This window comes from Copadichromis virginalis, linkage group LG8, assembly GCF_057382275.1.
Source record: "Copadichromis virginalis isolate Kocher_CV1m ecotype Utaka linkage group LG8, C_Virginalis_male_GT1.1, whole genome shotgun sequence".
Taxonomy (NCBI): domain Eukaryota; kingdom Metazoa; phylum Chordata; class Actinopteri; order Cichliformes; family Cichlidae; genus Copadichromis; species Copadichromis virginalis.
Genome location: NC_140625.1, coordinates 30,156,430 through 30,171,968, shown reverse-complemented (window position 1 = coordinate 30,171,968; position 15,539 = coordinate 30,156,430). Strand labels below are relative to the sequence as shown.

Sequence of the window (15,539 nt, the reverse complement as noted above, 5' to 3'; positions counted from 1 at the left end):
ATCGCCTTGCATTCCTTTAAAGCCGGGCAGATAAAAATAAGAGTCTGGAGAGGTGACACCTCGGGAAGGTGCAAAGCCGGCAGTTTGCGTACTTTGGCTTTGCGAGGCAGATGGGGCTTGATGTCAGTATGTGTTCCAGCCTGTGTGGGTGTGCGACTGTCTAAAGGGTTTGCAGAGCGGTGTATTAAAAACAAAAATTAGGCAGCACAGAGGTACTCTGTGTTTAATCTTTAACCAGGTAAGAACCACCAAGTCAGAAGGACTCTGGGCTCCAACCTGCACGAGCCTCCAAATGTTTGTCTTGAACTAAAAGTTTAAAGATTCCTTCACTAAAGGAAGAAGAGTCCTACTCTCTGTTACCCTCAATATCATTTAATAACCCGTGTTCATTAACTGTGGAGCCAGCCATTTCCCCCATCAACGAAGACTTGGTTTGTCACCAGTCGGCTTCATTAGTTTCCCTTTTTTTTTTTCCCCTTTTTCTTTTTTTTTTTTAAAATCAGCATTAGTTTAGGACCGAGTTTAGTGTTTGGTTTAGGCTCTCGTCTTTGGCAATAACTTGTCTTCATTTTATTAAAATGCCTTCAAACGCAGCAACTTTGTGAGCTCCAGTAAGTTGGATTCTTTCTACAGCAGTGAAACGTCACAGAAAGTGACTCTGAACTCTGAGAGCGCAACACGTCTGTGACGGGCAGATAAGAGTGAATGTAACCATTAAGATTCTTCTTAGATTCATTGTATCTGAACTTGCCCAAAAAAATTCTGTGGTAGATAAATTTAATTTTATTCCTCCAAACGGTTTTAAACGATGACGCAGCAGCGCTAAATGAACAGGTGTAGCTTCTCAGAATGCCAAATATGACAAACAAAGCAAATTTTCTCATTAAAGTTCAAAATAAAGCTGCATCTTAAAAAAAAAAAAAAAAAAAAAAAAAGAAAGACTTCACTCTGACTCACCCTCACACTGCAGTAGTACAGTACAGTAGTTTGCATTTGCTCAGCTGATTATTAACCACCTGGTTTCGAATTGCTCAGTTTATCGGACAATCCGAGTCCCTTCAGCTTCAGAGCGCCCTTTCAAAACAGCACAACTGCACCACCACCACCACCTTCTTCCCCCGACTCTGACTCTCAGTAAATGTTGACACAAGAAGCCCAATTTCTGATCGTCTGTGGCAACAGAAGAATCGAGCTCAGCTGAGTGATCCCGCTAAAACATTTTCTCCTGCAAATTGAATCCTGAACCGTCTTCTCCTCTGTTCACATCAGTGGCGAGTCTTTGATGGTTTCTATTAGGGGTGGGTTTTTAATAATCGGTTTATCGATTAAAATCGATTCTGGACCTTGTGAATCGGAATCAAATCGATTCTAGAAATCAGTGACGACACCCAGCCCTAGTTTCTATCGTTGCCCGTCACATCACCACATCGCAGAAAGCACTTCCTCATCATTAAGTGCGAACGGTATGGGGAGAAATTTGACTCAAAAGCTTCGCTAATGCTACGGTATGATCCACAAGCGTACGCAAAGATTTACAAATATGTGTAGTGATTTGTGTGCAACGTTTGAGGACTCGTAAACGTCTGCGGCTTATGATGCAATTTAACTGCGCGTAAAACGTGCCTCAATGCAAACCTGAATAAATACTGATCACTTAAACACAATTTCTGAAGTTCAGCTTTACTAATGTCCCACGTGTGGGACTAATAAAGGTTATCTTATCTTATCTTAATCAGATTATTTTCTCTTTCTAAGACCTTTCTTTGAACGCAAATGTCTAAAACTAAACGTAGCATCCCCGTCACTCACAAAAGCTTAACTGCGTGTGGACGCATCGCCTGACACGCACAGATCACGTCACATGCCCTCGTGGGGTTTGGACACAAATTTCATGCTGCCAGCTTTGCACAGATCCACAAATGTAAGCTGCTGATTTATTGGTTTTCTTTGTTTGTTTGTTCAAAGAAAGCAGGCAGTCCTAAATAAACAGAACAGCCTGTGACCCTCAAGTAGAAACAGAGTTAACAATTACAGAAACTACTCATTAGCCTGTGACAGTTAATACATGGCTTAAATAAGCTGCTGCATCCTGAAATGTTCAGGATTAGACATTAAGCTAACAATAATGTAAGCCTGCTGTTATTACAGAATAGTAAGATTAGCATCAAAGTGATATTTCCATTGCCTGGATTACATGTATATTCAAACGGTACAGAGATCAGCTGCATATACTCACTGCAGAGCTCAACCATTACACTCCCTCCATCTGGAGCTGTGCACTGACCCAGCAGAAGAACAACCAGCACGTTGCAGCAGCTTATTTAAATAATATTTTAACCTTTATAGCCGGGGTAGGAAACTCCAGGCCTCGAGGGCCGGTGTCCTGCAGGTTTTGGATCTCACTCTGGGTCATCACACCTGACTCAGATGATTAGGTCATTACCAGGCCTCTGAAGAACGTCAATACATGTTGAGGAGGTCATTTAGCCATTTAAATCAGCTGTGTTCGATCAAGGACACATCTAAACCCTGCAGGACACTGGCACTCGAGGCCTGGAGTGGCCTATCCCTGCTTTCTAGGCCCCTGCAGAGGTCCCAGTTTTACACTGGGACGTCAACAAAGCCTACATTCGTGCATCTGTGCACCACGAGGACATGTGAGGTGATCTGTGCGTATCGGGCGATTCGTGCACTCGTATTAGTTTTAGACATTTGTTTCCACAGAAAGCTTTTTCTAAGGGAAAAATCTGTTTGGTGAAACTGAACTTAATATATGGTGTTTAAATGACCAGTAATTATTCAGGTTTGCATGTACACATATGTAAACCAGTCCTGCATGTGGTCAGATTGTTTTGTATTTTGCATTGAAGAAGGTAATCATCTGGGAGTCTCCCAATGCTGCTGAGGATCAGACGATATGGACATAAAAAAGGAGAGCATTCGGGGAAGAGCGGGAAAACAAATCACAGAACTTCCTACAATTTCTAGAAATGTTTCAGTAACTCGAATCAGCTATGAGTTGTATGCTGGCGGCGAATATCTGTGGGTATATGAGGCAAAACCTCACTTCAGCGCACTCTTATGGGCCAAAACAGGGAACAGAACAACGGCAGAGTCCGTGGGAAAAACTTTGAAGATCAAAAATGCAGCCTGAAAAGCAGATGGTGGCTGCAGTGGACGCTTTTCATTGTTTTTAACACTCTTCTTCACTTTGCTCTTCTGCAGAGCTGACTGATGGTAGCTCAGACCTGTGTAGCACAACCTCAATCGACAACAGCTTTCTCTGCAGGTAGGCGGACCATCCACAGACCGCCACTGGACTGCAAAGACGCTAACCCCACTCAACCACAATTCTACTCCAGAGGGTGAAGAGCTCAGAGTAGAGCTGCTGCTCTTCCATCAGGCTGATAAAGCAGTTCGGGAATCCGACAGGACGCCTCCTGGATGAGCTGTTTTGTGACATCTTTGCTGAAGGAGACCTGAGAGAGGTGTGTGCCTCTGCTCATATTAAATCCTTGTTAAATACAACCACACCAATGTTATGTAGGTCCCATAAGACAGAGTTTGAAAGGAGGAAAGTGATGAGGGTTAGACATCTGCCTTCAAGAACAGGAAAGTAAACAGCCTGCAGCTAACCTTGCTGGAGTCTGTTTAAAAACCACAATACCCCTCATCTCACCACTGCAAACACAACGGTGGCACGTTCAGCGTACCTGTGGTGTAATAAAGCCAGCCAAATGTGCTTGTTACTCACAATCTTTACAGCCCTTTGTAAGCTGACAAGCTTAAATGTACTTTTGATTCACAGCCACGTGCTATTGACTTGTTTAACTGTACAAACAGACCACTCTGAAAGAAGCCGTCGTCAGCCCTTTATTTTATAAAAAGAACCATTTCATCAATGACATTATCATATTTATCGAGTCAACATCTGCAGCCTTTGTATGCAGATAATACACATGTTTATGGCAGGGTTTAACTTCAGTGTCATGCTAGCTTCCCGTCAGTGTGGCTCGGTGTACCATCAGTGTGAAAACAGCCCTCTGAGCCATCTGAGGTGCTCGCTGGGGCAAAGCTCGCTGTGAGGAGCGAGCTCGCATCTCTGGCAGGCAGCCAGAAGCAGTCACAGAAAGCTGAAAGCGAGTCAAGCTGACAGGGAACGGCTGAGAGGGGTACAAACGGGGAAACTGATTTCTCTGTGTCTGAAATGATATCACTGCCAACTGAAAGGGAAGCAGCTGGAAGAAAATAACGAACATTAGACTTTTCTTCCAAGTTTAAATGACTTCACCCTGATGTGCTTGACACGCGATGCAAGACACCCGTGTCCTGAGCTTACTAGCTGGCTCATTTAAACTAGCAAGGCTGTGAATGTCACCTCTTTGGCGTTACACTGACACACTGCAGATTTAACTTTCAGGAAAATCTTAACAGACTGTGTATTACCTGTGCTGGCACTGCTGCTGTTGAAGAACCGAAGGGTGTCGTCCATCGCCCTCGGCTGGGTCTTAGATGCTCCCTGGAAGCTGGACCTGCTCCCTGTATCCGGGGACACCCCAGGTCGTTCTGCCTGGGGCGGCTCTGCTGAGGCTGGCTTGGCGGGAGACGACTTGCTCCCGCTCCGGGACGACACGGGCTTGGATTCCTCATCACTGTCAAACCCAAACGGGTCATCCAAACCTTCCCCGCATGGACGGGGCCTCTTATACACCTCCAGGACTGAGTCATTCTTGGGAGCGCCAGCACGCTTTGAGCCCACCTTGGCCTTGTAGGTGGTGTCACCCCATTTGGTGCTCAGGGTGCCTCTCTTGGTGGAGAGAACTTCGTCAAACTTGGACGTGCCCTCACCACCCTTGCGGCTGTAGGTTTTACCAAATCTAGATGTCATTGTTGCATCTGGGTCATATTCTCTGAAAGAGGAGGACCAAGGAGTAGAAAGAGAGGGCATCTTAGGCGAGACGAACATGTATGTGATTCTCTAAATGTAATTTACAACTTGATCCGGAGCCGCCAAGAGAAATACACAGAATCAATCAACATCTGTAAAATGAAGCTCTGCTTTTTTTAATTTTATTTACAGGCAAACTGACAATTAAAAAAACATATTTTTTGAAAAAGAAAGTCGTTTATTCTTAGGTTAACACAGGGCAGAAGTGCCAGCTAACAGCCGGAGTACTTCTCAGCCAGCTGGTTATACAAAACAAGGCTACCCTTAGCTTAGCACCATGCTAACCGTGCTCATTTGCAGCTTTCTGCACAGGTTGGTCGCTAGCATAAATATTAATGAAAACATAACAAATTTTACAAGTGGATATCACGTAGAGCAGACTGGGTTTCCATTTAAATGCGCGGTGAGAGCTCTTCTACATCCCTGAAGTTGGTATTCAAGCAAGTCGAGTGTCAGCCGTTAGCATAACCAGTAAGCTCAACACAGAGAGCGGAGTTAGCTCGAGGCTAATGGCTAACAATAACTAAAAACTGACATGGCGTTACGTCGAAACTCCAAAAGAAAAACTCAGAGAATATCCTGCATTAAAACTGGCGCTGTCTGTTTTCTGGTATTTTCACTTACTTGGTGAGCTAAAGGGCCGATCCGCACAAAACACGCTCCAGCAGCAGGACAGCCGTTAAACGGGCACAGGAGAGCCGGGCCTGCTTCCCCGATTCAAGCAGCCCTGCACAGTATAAACAAGGCCGAACGGACGCCGTTAGAGGCCGATCGGTGAGTTTGAAACCGAATGTGACAAACCACAGACCAAGGCTGTTGAGAAAAGAAGCCCTTTAAAGATCCATCTAATGAAATCAGCTCTGCTTTCGAGTTAAATCTCACTCGATTGTCTCCTCCGGGCTGCGACGAAGGCTTCCATTGGACTCCCCCGCGGTGTCAAGCTAGCCGCGAAAATACTGTAACCGAAAGTCACGCGGCCGACATTTCAAAGTAAAAGCGTAAAATTGGCGCATGTGAACGTAATTTCCTTTAAAAGTAACTGATCTGAACGCTTTTGTAAAGACGGAGCAATTCGAAAATGTGGATTTAATGGTGAACTATTCGTCTATATATTATTCACTGTGACGCGGATTTATTATTTTGCTAAGTTTCTGTAAAAGCGAAGTTTTTTGTCCAATTTTACATTTTTTACATTAAGCGGAACTGCTTTACGTTACGTTTCAAACTTCACACAAGTGGCTTCATGAATCTTATCGTTTCAAATGCTGCGTTCAGGTAAACTCGCAAAATTCACTATTGTAGACACTAAATGCGACACAAATAATTGTAGAGGCTTTTAAAGTCTGCAAAAAAATCCAAATGAGTTCAAGAATCACCAAGTTAATAATTTAAAGCAATCTAGTGAATTACTAACGTATTGTTAGTAACTTATTGTTAATAATTCACTGAAAATGCAAAACTACTGTACTTTTTGTTTACTTGGTAGTCACAGTTTAAAAAAGAAAAACCACAGTGATATACACGATGAGCAGTTTACTGAAAAAGCAATCTTCCACTGTTCACCAGGCTGTTCATCAGCTTTTAAATAAAAAGCAACAGAATCAATGCAAAAATACTCAAATCCATTAGTGCACCTTGTTTAGCCGTTCACATAAATAATACACAAACCAGCGTCGAACAAGCAGCAGTGTTGCCTTCTGTAAACAGATCCCTACTGTGATTTATACAGGTCTTATAAATATTTTCAAAGTGTTCATTTAAGGTACAACATTTGGCAAGATTACATTTAAAGTCAAAATCATTTGTTGTGCAACACAAATAGTTCCTCTGTTGTGTGTTTCATGCAACAGCTGTAACCCAAACTGACCCAGTTCTGGATGGAAATATTCAATATCCTCTGTTGTGTCCCGTGGTGCAGTCCCACATGAGAGAGTGGTATCGATCAACCAGACTGAGGCCACAGCAGTCTCCACGTTACTTGTTAGAGGCTTGAAACTCGTTAGCTGGAGGAAAACAATGCCACTGTCACACCTGTGCTGGGTGGAGGGGGTAATGTCCTGTCTCTAAATGGAAAAGCTACACTGTGTGACAATTTGTCCACTGTTTCAAAGACAAGCTTCCCCTTATCAATAAAATATAACACACTCTTCTCTTCTCTCTAAATCCATCAAACACGATAGAAAGAATAACATCTCAGAACATGAAGCAGCATCTTTGTGTTTGTATTCTGGACTGTTGAGCGCTACTTTGATTATGTGATATGCCCTGAAAATCAAAAAGATTACATAAGATTAATGATAGCATCAAAAAAGAAACATTAAGATGATGAAACAACTGAACACTAGATGGTAGTTATACTTCATATAATTGTGTCAAAATCCATATTCGTGATGGTGATGAGTGTCTCTTTGAGGAACAGACAGAACGATGACAAATAAAAGAGTCTTAAGAAGATTCGCTGCTTCTGGTCCCCCATTTGGTGCTTTGACGATCAAGGTCACAGCATATGATCACTGAGCTCTATGTGAACTGTATTGTCATCCAGGAAGAGACCCCTCCCATCAGGAAAGGATGCTTTATCAAAGATTAAAAATAATCACTTCAAACAACCTTGCATTAATTTGTAATGAGCATTTCCTCTGTGGTGACCCAAAACATGGGACTATTGGATTTTCAGTTCTACGGTGTTGTTGTCACAGAATGGAGAAGCCTCTCTTTTTGCTTTTCCAAAATTAATGAAGTTCAATAGATGTTTTCGGCACAACTTCACCTGCTGGTGCAGGGAGTCGAGCACAGAGTCTGAAGAGTATAAAGTTCCAGCGACGCTGGAAGTGCACTGAACAAATCCTTTACTTACTCGTTTCATCAACACTTTAAACTCCGAGTGCTGCTTCTGCTTTAACCTCTTCAAGTTACTGGAACTTCCTTGGAGAATATCAGGGCCATCATCAGTATACAGTTATTGTTGAAAGGTCTCTGCTCCTTTTGAAGGCTGTCGCACTTGGTGCTGTGTTGTGTCAGCAGTGTTTCCACAGAGGGTGTCACCGGCTCACCTGGAAATATAATTTGTGCCCATGCCACCCACACCCATGCTGCCGGGCTACTGTTAATCTTACACCACTGAATAGTAGTGTGGAATTTAACTCAGTGCTTTTAGGCCTCAATCACACAGGCCTAGAGACCCGCTGGCAACCTCTGGTTGCTAGGGAAAAATCTGTATTCTCCGACCATTTGGAGAGTGATGGTAAATGGCCTGTATTTGTATAGTGCTTTACTTAGTCCCTGAGGACCCCAAAGCGCTTTACACTACAATCAGTCATTCACCCATTCACACACACATTCACACTTGTTAAGCAATTACAATCTGTCAAAGTGAAGAAACGTTCCTTAATTAATACCTTTGTATGATTCTTGTTCTAGTTTTCCTTATTTTCTCGTGTTTTCACCTGTACCAGTTTCACCTGGTTGCTCGACCTTCTGGCTGTCACCAGGTGAAATTGGTAGCAGACAGTTCTGCAACAGAGCTCTCCGTGTTGTTGCTGCGGTCGCTGGCAGACTGCTGCTGTTAACTAGAGTTTGCATTAAGGACACAAAAACTTCACACTTACTCTCCGAGCTTTAGTAAAACTTTAGTAAAAGTGTGAGAGTTGGCAGAACATTTGGCCTTCTCTATGGAAACTACTGGTTACCGCGGCAACCTGCTATGATCAAACAATTTAGAGGAGATCCTGGTGCAGCTCCATGCACTTCTTTAAAAAACACTTTCGTGCCAGCAAAGTTTGTAAGCCACTCGTGAACAACCCAGGGGCTCACTGACTTTAGGCCTGTGTGACGGGAAACTTATTTAAATACTATTTACTATTTCATTCTACTTACAACCATTATATTCTACACTTAAAGCTTAAGCTAATTCTTATTTTTCAAATTTTAAAATATAGATCTATTAAATTATTGTGCTGTGTTGTGGGGGACAAAGCTTCACATTCATATAGACGTTGGTAAAATCATCTGCTGCTTAAACTTTTGTACTACTATTACTTTTGCTTAGGTAAAGAGTCATTGTAAAATGTTATTGACTACACTTCTTATCATCTGCACGAGTCTGTTTTCTGCTCCAGTTCTGGTCACTGAACAATCCTGGAAACACTCCTGGTAGCAAACTACGAAATGTCAACTAAGGTAGCACAGTGTATATAGTGTATATTTGCACTTCAGCTTGCCAGCATGTGCAAACTGAAGAGCAGCAGTATTTACACAGTAACAACGCGCCCTGACAAGGCTTTATGAAACCATTTCGGGCTATGAGCACGTTGACGAAGGATGCCAGATTTGTGTAATCGTGACTGTGCCTCCATCTGTCCTGTTTCTAATCTGTGATTAAAGCTGTGCTCTTACATGGTTAAAGCCCAGCTAGCCGTAACTTCACTCCTCCTGATCTGTCAGCTTTCTCACACACACTTTTACAGGCACTATTTTCAGAAGCTGTGGGTTCCTGGTGCAAAGATAGGGGCACAGTTTTTCAGTGAATATGTGTGTGAAAGTGTGAATGTGTGTGTTTGTATCAGGCTCCAAAAAAGACAGCTTCCCTTCGTCCCAGTCCAGATGAACTCTGACCTTCTTGACCTTCTCTGTGATGGAGAGAGCGATGTATTTGTTGGTTGGGGAGAACGCTCTGTATCCGGCATGGCTGCATTCTACGCTCCACACTGTGGAGCCCACAAATTCTCTCCTGCACATAGACTCTGCTATCACCCCAACCTCCCAGTCCTTGTTGTCTCCAACCTCCACGTCCCAGCTGTGAGTTCCCGAGTTAAAGCCCTCAGAGCCCAGGACAGAATCCCAGAATTCAAACCTCTCCGGGTTTTCTGGAAGGAGCCTTCTCTTTCCGTGCCTCACGCCAGTCAGATCTTCAGACAGAATGAGCTCTGGATTGGCTGAATTTGGATCCAGAATCACAGGACTGTAGGAGACCATGTCTGTCATCTTATTCCAGATGTTGAAGGTCAGGTTGCCCAGGTGTTTGGCCACATCTATCAATGCTCCTGAGCCCAGCTGTGGATCATCCAGCTGGGGGTGCTGCTGGACTCTTTCCACCACAGCCTTGTAGGTCCTCAGGAAGGATGGATCTCCAGCTCTGAGGTGCTCCTCTGTGGCTCTGACTGTGTCTGAAAGATTCGCCATCTCCCTACACAGAGCCTCCATCTTCTCCTTCATCACTTGGCTCTTCTGCGCCTCTTCCTCCCGCAGAGCTAACATCCGTTCCTCCTCTTCCTCCTCTAGGAACTGGTGAAGCTTCTTAAACTGCTCCTTAAGCCTCCTTTCTATCTGCAGAGCCTGCACTTTAATGTGCTCTGCTGTTTGATGTAAGTTCACTTTAACTTCATTAAAAAGCTTCAGCTTGTGCTGCAGAGGGTTCAGGAACGTGTGAAGCTCCTCTCTGTGTTCCTGTGCAACTTCATCAATGGGTCTGAACTGATGGTCGGCGTGGATTTTTGCATCCCGACAGATGATACACGCGGGCTGCTCATGGTCCAGACAGAAGAGTTTGAGCTTTTCAGAGTGCAGACTGCAGAGACTGTCAGACCCCGATGAAGCTCTCTGACTCTGCAAAAATCCCTCACAGAGGTTCTTCAGTGCCCGGTTACAAGGTGGATCACTCCACTCGCACACTGTCCGACAAACCAGGCACTCTTTGATTTGCTTCTCTTTCCACCAGCTCTGCAGACAGGCTTTACAGAAGCTGTGGCTACACAAGAGGAGGACGGGATCTTTAAAAATGTCATGACAGGCAGGGCAGCATAAATCCTCCTCTGAACGGAAAGCCATTTTCCCCTCAGCGACAAAGACACCTGGCAGAGACGGACAGCAGGGAGGAGGCAGTGCCAAAACCTTCCCAACAAGTCTTCGGCAAAATCTTTCCTTCAAGCGTTCTTAATTTGTAAGATCCCAGTGCTCCCGGTATTCTTGCTGCTGCTCAGCGCGTCAGTGTAAAGGTGACGCTTTCCTTCCCTTTACTGTCAAGAAGTCGTGTTTCCTGATAGTCGTGTTTGTCAGGTGAGCCAGAGTGGGTGGAGCTCTGTCAAATAACTGTAACACTCCAGAGACTTCTCTTACACCGCTCTCTGGAAACTGCAGGTGCTTGCACCTTCCACATGCTCTTAGCTTTCAGTCATGCACAGACACCAGCGGCATGTGTGAGCATGCTGTAGATCCGTTAAATGAGATCATGAGATCTACAGCATCTCTTGGATGAGAGAGCGGACTGATAAGTTCAGCTTCTTCCATAAACACAGATGTCTGCTAATCAGTGCAAAGTAACGGAGTAATAAATAAGAAAAGTGCACTCTCTAAAACTGGAAGCTTCTGTACGCCACAGAATTCCTTTAAAGAAATGCTCCAAGCGGCACGAGCACATTGGAGAGGTCCAAGCTGTGTCAGAACACCTGTCAGTCAAAGAGACCACGCACTTAACTTCAGTATCCAGGCGAAGCTGCAGAAAGAAACTATTCAGGCTTTAAATATGTTTGTTTCAGCTGTAAATCTCCAAAGGTTGAACAGAATCAACCTTCTGGGATCTACTTACCTGGATGGTTGAGAATGCATCAAGACGTTTTAGCTGTAAAGTTTTCATCTCAATAAGTGTAAGAAAACTCCTTTTTGGTTAGTTTGCCACAAAAATCTCCTTTATTGAACTTAAATACACAATGACTTCCTATTTTTCTCCCTGGTTGTCTTTGCCTCACCTGCTGCATGTCGGTGGGGCTGAGCACACAGTTTGAGGAGCTTTGTTCCACATATTTATTTTGTCCATCTCACAGCGCACCCCCTGGTGTCATTTCAATAAATTGCAGTACAGTGGCATTTCTAAGAAGCGAGCATGCTGTCTGCAGACACGCTCTGCTGCTCTGATGTCTGACATGGTTTGTTTTGCTTGAAAAAAGCCAAATTATGGGAGCTGAAGATGCTTCCCTTTGGTTGCTGCATGTGCAGAAACACGTGGGAGATGTTAAAGTGGAAAGTGTTTCAGCTTGAACACAAAGCTTGCAGGTATGCTGACTCAACTTCACTTTAAAAGGAGGAAGGTGTGGAGGAGGCAAAAAACTGGGCTATCCGGTATGTTCCTAACTAACGCTAAGTCAGACCTGCCTCACACACACCCAGCAGGCTACATGTTACATGCTACTGCATTACACCATAGATGTATTACCATAAAGCAAACAAGAATTTTCAAGAAGCAAAATTTTTCCACGAAGTTGAAGCCGTGCCTCCATTATGTGTCACTGAATGTGATCTGTTCTGCTTCTCCTCATATTCTGTGTACACCTCTGATGGTGGATGTCTGTATTAAATATGGCCAAAGATTCAAATCATAATGTCCATAACATGGATGCGGCCCAGATTAAGATGCAGAATGATTATTTTTGAGCACCAAATGAGAATTTTGCATTTGAATGCTTTGTGAAAAACTAGTTTTTGAAGAGAGATGGGGGGACAACATCAGAGATGGATGGATGTCCCAGTACTTGTTGACATGCACCCCGCTGTGGCTGTCTGTTTCTCCGGGCCACTCAGGTCATGTTGGCAGCGACCCTGAAAAATCTTTCCAACAGTTACTGAGGAGCACTAAGCCTGGATGAAGTCCCTGAGTGGCATGCTGTGGCCCCTGTGCCAGCATCAGCCTTCCTGCCAGCCTTCAGACCAAAAGTTACTGTACCAGGAGGAGGTGGGGGTTTGATATTCTGACAATAAACAGATTTCAGATCTTCGCGCTGTTGCCAAACGCTCCCTGAGCAGGAGCTGGTTGTTGAGAACCTGGCAGAGCTTTGCAGTGACACCTGGAGAGTTCAGGCTTCACACAGCTCTGAAGAATAAGCTGGCACAGCAGCTGGCAGCAGCGCTGGCAGTGGCTTCTTTAAAAACAATTAGGCCTTTGACATTCAGCAGACAGACAAAGAGAAAGATGAGTGCAGCCAAATGACTTACCACCCAATCAACTCACTTTCTTAAAGAGATTAAAATAGAGGATTCTGGGCAATACAGTCAGTCTGCTAACAGCCGACAGAACAAACATCTAAGGGCTGAAACTGACATATAATAAATCATCGTCTGCATACAAAGAAACTTTTAGTTACAGAATAACCATTTGTCAAAAAAAAACCAAAACACTAAACTAACAAAGACAGCTTGGTCACGAAGCAAAACATCACACTCACAGGCAGCCTGTTTGTTTTATTACAATAGCTTTTATGTGAAGAAAATGAGGTACAGCATGAACAGGAAGTGGGAGGTGTTCAGTGTCCACGTCAAATATTTCACAAACTGCTTTGTTACACTGGAGCTGGATCATAGTGTTAGTGACTGCTTTTACCAAAGGAAGCAAAACTATCTGAATAAATGAATCTCTGCTCCTGGCTTTTATGATGTGAACCAATATCGATTTTGTTTTTTTGTTTTTTTGGCTAACTATGCAACCTATTCTCTGTTAAAGTTTGATTTTAAGACCCTCAGAGCTGGAAATATTAGGCTTCTGGACAAAAAGTGACATGGAAAGCCTTGTTTGGGCCCTTTTAATAGGTGGTAAAACACATACATAGTGGCTGAAAACCCATAATATCAGCAGCTGAAACATACCGAACAACATTCAGGACACAGAGGCATTCCCAGGTTGTAGGTCTGCTCCTCCCAGCTGGACACGAGGCTCTACCCTGTGGGCCTCTTCAATGACTGTCAGGCTTTCAGTCACTATTTACAGTCTGTGGCTGTGCTGTAGGTGAAGGCAGGAATGTTGATCGACCTGAAAGTGGTTCTAAATACATGTTTTCCCCCTCACACATCCTTCCACACAGATATACACAGGTACATCCTCCTGTTAGGCCTTAGTGATGGATTTATCACTGCAGTCATGTTGCCACAGAGTGAGTGAGCTCAAAGAAAGCTTTTAGCTATTCTATGCTGTGATTGAGCAGGAGTCTCGGGGAAGTTTGGGTCAGTTTTGCAACACTTCCAGCCGTAGATGTGAAAGAAAAGAAAAGGCATTTCGTCACTGTGATTCTAGTCTCTCACCACTAGATGTCAGAATTTACAAATAATCTATTTCTGCTTCATCGTCTTGTTCTTCTGCCTTCAGCCTTTTTATTTTTCCTTCATTTTGGAGCTGCTGATGTCTCAGTTTCTGTCAGTGTGTTTCAGGGGTAGAGATGTGCATTGTGACAGCTTCTCATACTAATAGCATATAAAGGAAAATATTAAAAAATGCAAAAAAAAAAGAATATATTGAGCAGAGTTGCATTTAAAAAATCAGTGAAAAATAAAAATTTTGGATATTTGGGGTGGGAGCACAAAATGCACAGTTGAGCAATGAAGCGATGATTGTGTCTTAATGTTACCTGTCGTTGGTTTGAGGCTTAGAGTTCATGTGTGGTCAAACTTTCACAGGTCTCTCTGCAGTGCTGTGAAAAACGAAATACAACCCACAGCTCAGCAGCTTGTAGAGGCTCCTTCAGCAGCAGTAAGTCAAAGTCATTGATGTCTGCACGACTTTGTTGCTGTGGAGGAATTTTGTCTCACACTGCTTGACTTCAAAGAGGTTTTCAGTGTTCGTTTATGCACAGCTCTCTGAAGGTTGCACCACATCAGTTCTTTTTCTGCCATGTTCTTGTAGACTTGCTGCTCTGCTTTCATGACCTCATTTTGGCCTCATTTAGCTGTGAAGCAGGTGGCCTCACATTTGCCTCAAGAATAATTTGTTATGCAGACGAGTTCATGGTCAAATGAGTGCCCAAATCATCATGCCTGCTCCACTGTGCTTATAGGTGCTGTGTGCTCTTTTTAGACAGCAGATGTTTTCTCCTGGCAGCCCGTCCAAACATGTTATGTTCAGTTCATAAGAAGATGTTGTGTAGAAGGGAGTGTTTTTATTAGAAGTGCTCGCAGCCTTTAGTTTAGACAAATGAAGACAATCAGGTCTGAGAGAGGTGACTGTAAACACCGCCTGCCTGTGTGTGTTTGCACGTTTGTTCGCCCACCTGTTTATTCGGCTCCGTCCTGTGTGTGTGTGTGTGTGTGTGTGTGTGTGTGTGTGTGTGTGTGTTGGTTTTGTTTTCTTCCTCCTCCTCATCGTCCTCACAAAGAGACTATCCACACGAGCAAACAAATGAAACAACACCCACACACACTTAAGGCCAGTCGCGGGCTCTGGGAAGTCCCCTGGTTGTGTATGAAATGGTATACCAGATCATGTGGGGTATGCATTTACTTTGGATGTTTGCAGTAACATAAAACATTAAAACAAACAGTCATTAGTTCCAGGCCTCAGGATTGTAATATCACAGCTTGAAACGTTTCCTTGTGCACATAGATCTGGATAAATACATCCTGCTGAAGAGCCCCTCTTAAGCACGTCGCAGACTCTGTGCTCGCTGTCCTTCAGCTGACCTGCTGACATCCTGCTGCACAGGCCTCCGTGCTTACAGCTCTGTTATTGTTTCTGTGCATCTACCATAATCCTTTGCAAAGAGAGCGAGAGACGAGGAGGGAAAAAAACTTCATCTCAGTTGATTGGCTGGAAATCTGCAACATGATCAAGCTGCCA

General features: G+C 43.8%; 2 protein-coding genes across 2 annotated transcripts in view; both read right to left on the bottom strand.

Annotated features, from left to right (window-relative positions):
- Nucleotides 1-5,991, bottom strand: part of LOC146704038 (wings apart-like protein homolog) — a 37,782-nt gene extending 31,791 nt beyond the window's left edge. The window contains exons 1-3 of the mRNA XM_085467063.1: nt 5,831-5,991; nt 5,573-5,675; nt 4,447-4,910 (exon numbers count right to left, since the gene is read on the bottom strand). Coding sequence (XP_085323189.1) covers nt 4,447-4,888 — 442 coding nt within the window. The 5' untranslated portion in view covers nt 4,889-4,910; nt 5,573-5,675; nt 5,831-5,991. The remainder of the gene's footprint in view (nt 1-4,446; nt 4,911-5,572; nt 5,676-5,830) is intronic.
- Nucleotides 5,992-6,466: 475 nt separating this feature from the next.
- On the bottom strand, nt 6,467-10,774 carry LOC146704037 (nuclear factor 7, ovary-like). The gene is made up of 2 exons (XM_085467062.1): nt 7,307-10,774; nt 6,467-7,213 (listed from the first exon to the last, which is right to left on the bottom strand). Exon 1 carries the CDS (start codon nt 10,772-10,774, stop codon nt 9,371-9,373), a length of 1,404 nt encoding a protein of 467 aa, XP_085323188.1. The 3' UTR covers nt 6,467-7,213; nt 7,307-9,370.
- Nucleotides 10,775-15,539: the final 4,765 nt, after the last annotated feature.